Source organism: Myotis davidii, unplaced genomic scaffold (genome assembly GCF_000327345.1).
Source record: "Myotis davidii unplaced genomic scaffold, ASM32734v1 scaffold1025, whole genome shotgun sequence".
In the NCBI taxonomy this organism is placed as follows: domain Eukaryota; kingdom Metazoa; phylum Chordata; class Mammalia; order Chiroptera; family Vespertilionidae; genus Myotis; species Myotis davidii.
Window position 1 is genome coordinate 797,820 of NW_006297812.1, and position 8,493 is coordinate 806,312.

Sequence of the window (8,493 nt, forward strand, 5' to 3'; positions counted from 1 at the left end):
CGGTGGGTGAGGTGGCTGTAGATGTGTTCACTCCAGCTTCACCTTCATTTTGGCAATTTACATGATCTGGGGATGCAGCCTGGAGCCCATAGCACATCTTGCAAATAGCCATATTTATTGAAAACATAATGGGCCCTGAGAGGAAGGCTGCTTCATTTCCATACCAAGCATCTGTGCGGGGATGGTGGTGTGGGCTGGGGAGGCCTGTGCAGAGGGCTGGGCGGAGCCATGTGGCCACGTCCAGAGCCCTGGTCCAGCTCATTGTCTGGGACAGCGGAGCAGCCATGTCTGTCCCTCCACGGTGCTTAGGGAAAGGACGTTCGGTGATTCTAGCTGTCTTCTCCTCAGCATTGAAGGAGATGAATTTGTCTGTCTGTAGCAGGGCTGCTGGAATGCCAGTCATGCCAGTTTGTGCAGGCAGATGCTAGAATAAAAGTAGTTGGGGTCCACACTCCTAGACTAACCAGTGTCTCATCTTCCACTCAAGAGACCACAATCTGAGCCTTTGAACACAAACTGATCACTTTGCTCAAACCAGCTAGCTCTTCGATCTCAGCTCCTAGATATGCTGACTCCCTTTGCCCCCTGCCTCATTTGTGAGGCTGTAAACTCCTAGCTGAGTGCTCGGCACACAGTAGGTCCTCAGCAAATATCTCCTCCCTTCCCTCACTAAGGATAGGACCACTATGAGATACTGGCACAAATACTTGTTGAGTCCCTTCCAAATACCATAAGTGGTGTTATGTAATCACAGTTCAACACAGAAGCCAGAGTGACACTCTATGGCAATGGTCATGCTCCCCAGTCATCACACCCTATGGTCTCATACGGTAGCTCTTACTGAGTACCACTGATCCCGGAGGGGACTTTGTCTTTTTAACTTGTGTGGTTCTAAAATAATCTCTTCCTCTTCAGTGGCAGGGGATGCCAAAGATAAAGACATCTCCTGGTTCTCCCCCAATGGAGAAAAGCTCACTCCGAACCAGCAGCGGATCTCAGTGGTATGGAATGACGACTCTTCTTCCACCCTCACCATCTACAATGCTGACATTGACGATGCCGGCATTTACAAGTGTGTGGTCACTGGCGAGGATGGCAGTGAGTCAGAGGCCACAGTCAACGTGAAGATCTTCCGTAAGAGCCTCCTCCTCCTCCTATATTTGTCCTCGTCTTTAGCCAGGAAGATACATGGGCGGCAGGCAGAGTGGGATGGCAATAAAGGACCTGCTGACGGCTTGACAGGGCTTCTTCCCTTCTTTCCTCACCCTAAGTCTTTTCTGAATTGTACTAAGAGCTCCAATATGCTCTTAAATGATCCTGACCCAACTCAGAACTCACAACGCAGGTTCATGTTGGTCACAGCAACCTCCCACTGACCTCCAACTCTAAATTCAAACTACACAGTTCCCAGAGAACTATTATGGGTGCCCCATCCCTTCCCCAAGTGTTGACTAACTGTTGTACAATTCAGGGTCCCGCTCTTATTTCACTCTCCCATGCTGGTAATGGAGTCAAAAAGCTCAGTGGAGGGTTAGGGGGATATTTTTATTTGAACTCTCTGTGCCACTCAGAACAGGCAGCTCCAATTGCTACTTGGTCTGATGGTGGCCTCTAATCACCTTGTCATCATGCATCTGTCCCATTGGCCAGTGTAATGGTGAGTGACAACTAATAGAACAGTATGGATTGTCATGGTATTTATTGTCATTATTGCCTTTCTTCTGTTCTATTCTTTAAAATTGTCTCTGCTATAGGAACGTTGAGGTTGGGGTACCACATAGAGTGGGAGACAGAGAAAGGATTGATAACTCCTGCTATTCATTGTAGAACAGGTGTTCTGCCAGTTCATTCTACTTATGCACTGTGTTTCAATGGCACTATTCCACATGGCAAGGGACCCTGGTAAAGACCTTCCTTTCCCTCCATAGATGTTTCATACACAAACTGTGATAACTTTAGCACTCAGTGATAGACATTGATTGCCAGACTTCCACAACATATTCCCCTACTTGTGCCAGCCACTCCACCTGGCACCTTTGACCAAGTACTGGGTGGAACCCTTTCTATACCATTGTATAGATGTCTTGGAAGTTGCCTGCAACTGGAATCCAGGCAGTATGGCTCCAAGGAAAGGGATCTTTGTGGGAAAACCAGCTGTTTTCCCTCACTCTTCTCTTGTTTGTTTTCCAGAAAAGCTCATGTTCAAGAATGCACCAACTCCCCAGGAGTTCAGAGAGGGGGAAGACGCAGTGATCGTGTGTGATGTGGTCAGCTCTCTACCCCCAACCATCATCTGGAAACACAAAGGTCGAGATGTCATCCTGAAAAAAGATGGTGAGACCTGAATTCCCTGGCAGCTGTTGCCTTACCCCTGGGCCACCAAGTCCCTTAGGGTTCCACCTCTGCAGGCCTGTGAGACATTTTGACCCATACTCCAGTGTCCCTCCCAGAACCACATGCAGTTTAGGTCCTAAATGGAGATATATATATATCTGTGGCTTGTATGTTCAGGGACTTTCTCCAAAGAAAGAGACAAGTTTACAATAGACATTTGCTCTTGCCTCTATGTCAGAGCCAGGGACACATTTTCTTATTTCAGCGTAAAGCTCCGCCCCATAAGACTGAAGCTAGGAAAAGGGAAAGGCTCAGCGACCTTCCTACACACACAAGTCCTCTAACTGATCCTTGGACGAACCTGCCTCTTGTCTCTTCTAGTCCGATTCATAGTCCTGTCCAACAACTACCTGCAGATTCGGAACATCAAGAAAACAGATGAGGGTACTTACCGATGTGAGGGCAGAATCCTGGCACGGGGGGAGATCAACTTCAAGGACATTCAGGTCATTGTGAATGGTGAGATCCGTTCTTCCTAGTATCTCCATTGCTACAACCTTGGTCCCCAATGTCATTCTCTTCAACCTCCTATTTGGTGTATAAAATGTAGACTCATTCAATCTCAGCTGAATCCCCCTACCTCCTATTGCCTCCTGCTTTGTTCTTCCTAAAAAATATATATATATACTTGCCTTCTGGGTTTCCCTCAACTATGGGGACTATTAGTGCAGTTTTTTAATGTCCTTCATTGTCTTGAACCACTAGAAACTTTCCCCGTGCTTACTAATACATTCTGATTCAGCCTTCATTATCTTTGATGCTACCGTAATTGTGAAATTAGTCCCCTGGTTCAGTGTGCAATGAAAATATTATAATCAATTCAGGCCTCAGAACAGTCAGAATCATGGCCCATGGGCTTATTAATCTTAATTTGCAATGTCAAATAAACACACCAGTGGAATCGATCTGACATTTACAAGATGTCTACAGGAAATTATAATGTCAGTATTAAGAAAATAAGCATATCATGGTCAGATTGTTTTGGCTATTGATATATACTTTTGCTAAACCCTCCCCCTTCATTCCTTTAGTAAAACAGTTGGTGCACAGGGCTGTTTATGACATTTCCAGAGAAATGTCACTCTGGTGCACTGGTGCATTTCAAATCGGCATTAACCATTTAATCACCGGGATCAGGGGTTTCAACATTTTCCAGTATGAACAATCCCATTTTGAACATCAAGTTCCCTAGCCATGGTAGTTGTAAGTTGAATATGCCCTGATTGAAAAAATATATAATAATAAATAGTTGCTATGAATTAAATGCCATTTTAAAATGAATAAAATGCATTAATATAGCTTCAGGAGCTATATTACTAAAATACAGCATTGTACTAGAGTGAGCAAAAGTAGATTAATAATAATAAATATAGTCATTAATAAATAAATAAAACAACACACCTGTAATCCTACTTTTGCCCACACCTGTATATTGTTATAAAACACTAGTGCATTTTGGGGTGAGTTATTTATTCAGTTTACAATAATTATTTAGTACATGCCTGAATTGAGATCCCTTACACTAACTCTGCAACTGCCCAGGACTCTTGACCCCCAGGTGTGACCCTTGACCTAGGGTTCCCTAGAAGTGCCGCTTCTCCAGGCCACTGGATTCTTCCAACCATCCCTGACAGCCCTTCTTTCCTTCAGTACCGCCCACCGTCCAGGCCAGACAAAGCATCGTGAATGCCACCGCCAACCTCGGCCAGTCCGTCACCCTGGTGTGTGATGCTGAAGGCTTCCCGGAGCCCACCATGAGCTGGACAAAGTAAGACCTGGGTCCTGCGTTGGGTCAGGGACTAGTGGAGAAGGGGCCAGCACAGGGCCTGCTCCGGGTTGGCATTGCCATGGAGCAGGGACAGACTGCCTGGGGATGTCACCCACTCTGGGTGCAGGATGCACTCCCCTGCACGGTGCTCCTACCTTGTGCATCGGATTCCTCCTGCATCCTCAGTCTGCGGGTAGAGAGCATGGTCTTGCAGGCCCTCTTTGGTATGTCTATGAGTGCAGTTTACAGCCCAGGGACAGGATCAGAGGTTTGGGTGGAGGAATCTAAGGTATATTTGGAAATGCAATTTGGTGTCTTAACTTTTTGTGAAGACTGAGCCTTTCCCATGGGCTCAGACTGCATTTTATGAATAAAATTAAAAACAAACATCTTCCCTCTTTGGTCAAAATCATGGTCCTTTGCCTTGGTACACCCTGTAGGGACGGGGATCTGATAGAGAATGAGGAAGACGAGAAGTATGTCTTTAGTGATGACAGTTCGGAGCTGACCATCAGGAAGGTGGATAAGAACGACGAGGCTGAGTATGTCTGCATCGCTGAGAACAAGGCTGGAGAGCAGGATGCGTCCATCCACCTCAAAGTTTTTGGTAAGGACAGTGGGGGTCAAGGTCACTAAATTCCCCTTACCCTGCACACTCAATCCATCAGCAAGAGCCTGTCCACTCTGCTCAGAATCTATCCCAAGTTCAGCCTCTTCTTACCAGCTCTGCCACCTATGCCCCAGTTCAAGCCACCCTCCTGCTCCCCTGGTCAATGAGACAGCCTCCTATCTGGTCTCCCTGCCTACCTCCCATAGGTCCCCTTCATCCCCTCCTGCTCACTCCTTAAGTGTGAGAATGACCTGAGTGTCACTCCTCTGTTTAAAGCCATCCATGACTTCCTGTTGCAATCAGAATAAAATCTAAACTCCCTACCCTGGCCCACAAGACTAAACCTGAGCTAGCCCACCTTCCTTCCCCATCTCATCCTTCCTCCACTGTGTTCCACACTTAAAAGCTTCGGGCCTCCTTTCTGGCCCTCGGGCACAGCACACTTGTTCCCTGCCTCAGGGATGTTGCACTTGATGTTCCTTCTGCTTGGAATATCACTCACCCAGATCTGCTCACAGCTGCTTCTCCTCTTTCATCGTTCAGATCTCAACTCAACCACCTTCTCAATGAATCCTCCCTTCACTGCCCTGCCTCTGTATCACCACCAGCTCCCCTGCCTCCACTAATCTCTTCCACTGACCTTACTGTGTCTTCTTCATTGTACTTATCAGTACCTGAGCTGACCTTGTTTACATATTTGTTTTGGGAATTGTTTGTCTCTCAACTCCACTAAGTGTGTAGACTCCAAGATGGTGGAGCACACACTTAGTGGAGGTGAGAGAATTAGTCGCGTACATTGCTTTTTCTCTGGTACTCCCAACACCACCAGACTCATCATAGGCCCTTGGTACATATTAGTGACCAGTGCTTCCGATTCCCTTTTCTTCTTTCCCTGGCCTGTGTGAAACAGCATCATAAAAGTCATGGAAAGAACCCCCACACCTCTATTCACATTTTCTTTATAAACTCAGTTAACTTCCATGCATTTAGAACTGAAATAAATTTTGACTTGACCTGACCTTGAAGAAAAGATTTGTAGTGGGAAAACGTTCAACCTAATGGCTCTCTACTCTCTCTGCTCATCTTTTTAAAAACCACAGCTAAGCCCGGCCGATGTAGCTCAGTGGTTGAGTTTTGACCTATGAATCAGGAGATCACAGTTCGATTTCTCTGCAGGACACATGCCCAGGTGGCAGGCTCAATCCCCAATAGAGGGCCTGCAGGAGGCAGCTAATCAATGATTCTCTCTCATCATTGATGTTTCTCTCTCTCTCCCTCTCCCTTCCTCTCTCTGAAGTCAATAAAAGTATATATATAAAAAAACACACACACACACACAGCTAAGCTGGTCCATTGTAGATAGTGCTACTAGAGCAGGTGTCAGAGGTTCATGCCTGGAAAGCTGCGAGGGACCTGCTTGTTTAGCCTGATCAGGAGAACTGATCCATGTTTGTAAACAGAGCTTTGAAAATCAAGTGTTTATATACAATTGGACTTGCTAATCACAGATGAATCCTATTTATTCATTTACAACAATTGGGTTTATAAACAGTGTATCAGTTTGATTCAGATTAATTCAGTATGTAACTGAGCACATACTTGAAGGTGAAAGCTAAACTTCTTGAAAATATTCTTGACAGTCGTTTCTCTAATTCTGACTGGTCTTCCCAGGCACACTAAGTTTTTTTTTTCATATTATAGAGAGAGACAAATGCATTTGTTAATTTATTCCTTCATTCAACAGTATTTATTGAATACCATTGTATTTATTGAATACCATCGTTGCTAAACAGAAGAGCTAAAGATACGGCCCTTTGACCCTGAGATGAATGAGAGAGGTTGACATATAAGCACATAAATTATAATAGATAGTGTCATTCAGCAACATTTGCCCCGTATAGGCTCGGCCATTGTCAAGGTCACAAGGATGAACGACATGCACTCTTTGCTCATCAATAGGTTCTGTTCTCATCCGTGGGTTCCCTAGCTCATGAAGATGGCCAACACTCAAATATTTAATCCTTTATAATGACTTGATAACAGCAATATGCACGGTGTTTTGTAGAAAGGATCTCTGGTCCTGCGTGACACAGAAGTTAGGGAAACCCTTGCAAATGCTGTGCTAGTAAACAAGTAGGAGTTTTCCAGAAGAGGCAGGACGGGTGAGCATCGCAGGCCAACAAGCACAGGCACGGATGCAGGAGGGGCACGTGTCCTAAATGTGAGCTAGTGGACAGGGACCTCTGTCTGTTCTACCCCCAGATATCCCCAGTGCCTGGGAGAGTGCTTGGCATGTAATAGGTACTAGTATTTGGATAATTGAGGGAATAGAAATTAGTTTTGTGTGAATTAATCATCATGTATGTGGCAGAGAGATGAGCCTAAAAATGTATAATGATGACTTGTTTTAGAAAATTCATTTAGATATTAGCTCCATAAAATAATAATAACAATACTGAACAGAAGTGAGCACTATATAATGTGAAGTTTTATTCACAAATTAGCTCTTTTAATCCTCAACACAACCCTATGAGGTAGATTAATTATTATCCCCAATTTACAAATGAGGAAACTGAACAAAAGGAAATTAGGTGCCCTGTCCAAGAATTAAGCCCAGCTTGTAAGTCCATTCCCTGAGCGATCAGTGGTAGTTGCTGTTCCATGAAACCCAATTTAACACGTATTATATCTAAACTCGAAGCCCAGTGCACCAAATTTCATGCACTGGGGGGTGGTCCCTCAGCCTGGCCTGCGCCCTCTCACAGTCCAGGACCCCTCACTGCTTACCACCCGCCGGCTCACTGATCCTTACCACTCAGCTTGCTGCTCCTTAGTGCTGCCACAGAGGCGGGAGAGGCTCCTGCCACCGCTGCTGCACTCGCCAGGCTGTGAGCCCGGCTTCTGGCTGAGCGGCGCTCCTCCTGCGTTGAGCATCTGCCCCCTGATAGTCAGTGTGCATCATAGTGACCAGTCATTCTGGTAGTTCCGCTGTAATGTTACTTAGGCTTTTCTTATATAGATTACATGTGGAATGACTGGCGGTAGTGAAATTGGTGTTCTCCTTTACCATCATGGATAACTTGGCTTCTCTGTGGAAGCACACTCGGTTCTAGCTTGGCTGGTTGAGGACAGCTCTTGGCTTCTCTTCCAGCCTCTATGGTGGTGACAGCTGCACTAGGAAGGAGGTGTGGGAGTGAGGCAGGAGCCATGCAGGGCCACGCTGGAGTGAAGGGAGTGGTGGGGTCCAGGGAAGTGGGCGATGAGGTACGGAAAGTGAGATGTAGGAACTGGGGCAAGGCAGGCTTTGTCTTTCTACCCCCTGCCCTCACCAGGCATCCCCTCCTGCATATCTCTCTCTCTCCCTCTCTTTCTCACAGTTTCTCTCCCTCTCCCATACACACACACACACACACACACACACACACACACACACATTCTCTCTCTCTCTCTCTCTCTCTCTCTCTCTCTCTCTCTCTCTCTCTCCTCCCACCACCACTATCATGATTGAGTGGGAAAAACTTCTGCCCCATCTTTGTCTAATTGCCCACAGTGTGCCAGGTCCCTGGAGACAGATGCACTCTGTGGGCCTCTGGTGAGCTCCGGAGTGAATTTCCTAGTGCGGAGTGTTTATTCTGTTTATGTCACGGTCAAGTAAAACCTAAAGAGAGAAACACTAGAAGACTGGGAATGTTCTGAAATATGATTCTGGGAGCATCCAGTG

The 8,493-nt window shown here is 46.0% G+C and overlaps 1 protein-coding gene across 11 annotated transcripts in view; it reads left to right on the top strand.

The window, feature by feature from the left end:
- Positions 1–8,493, top strand: part of NCAM1 (neural cell adhesion molecule 1) — a 350,846-nt gene that overhangs the window by 286,116 nt on the left and 56,237 nt on the right. For all 11 annotated transcript variants that reach the window (XM_015570327.1, XM_006773506.2, XM_015570328.1 and 8 more), the window contains exons 3-7: positions 916–1,134; positions 2,191–2,334; positions 2,716–2,853; positions 4,045–4,162; positions 4,603–4,769. In XM_015570327.1, the coding sequence (XP_015425813.1) occupies positions 916–1,134; positions 2,191–2,334; positions 2,716–2,853; positions 4,045–4,162; positions 4,603–4,769 (786 nt within the window). The remainder of the gene's footprint in view (positions 1–915; positions 1,135–2,190; positions 2,335–2,715; positions 2,854–4,044; positions 4,163–4,602; positions 4,770–8,493) is intronic.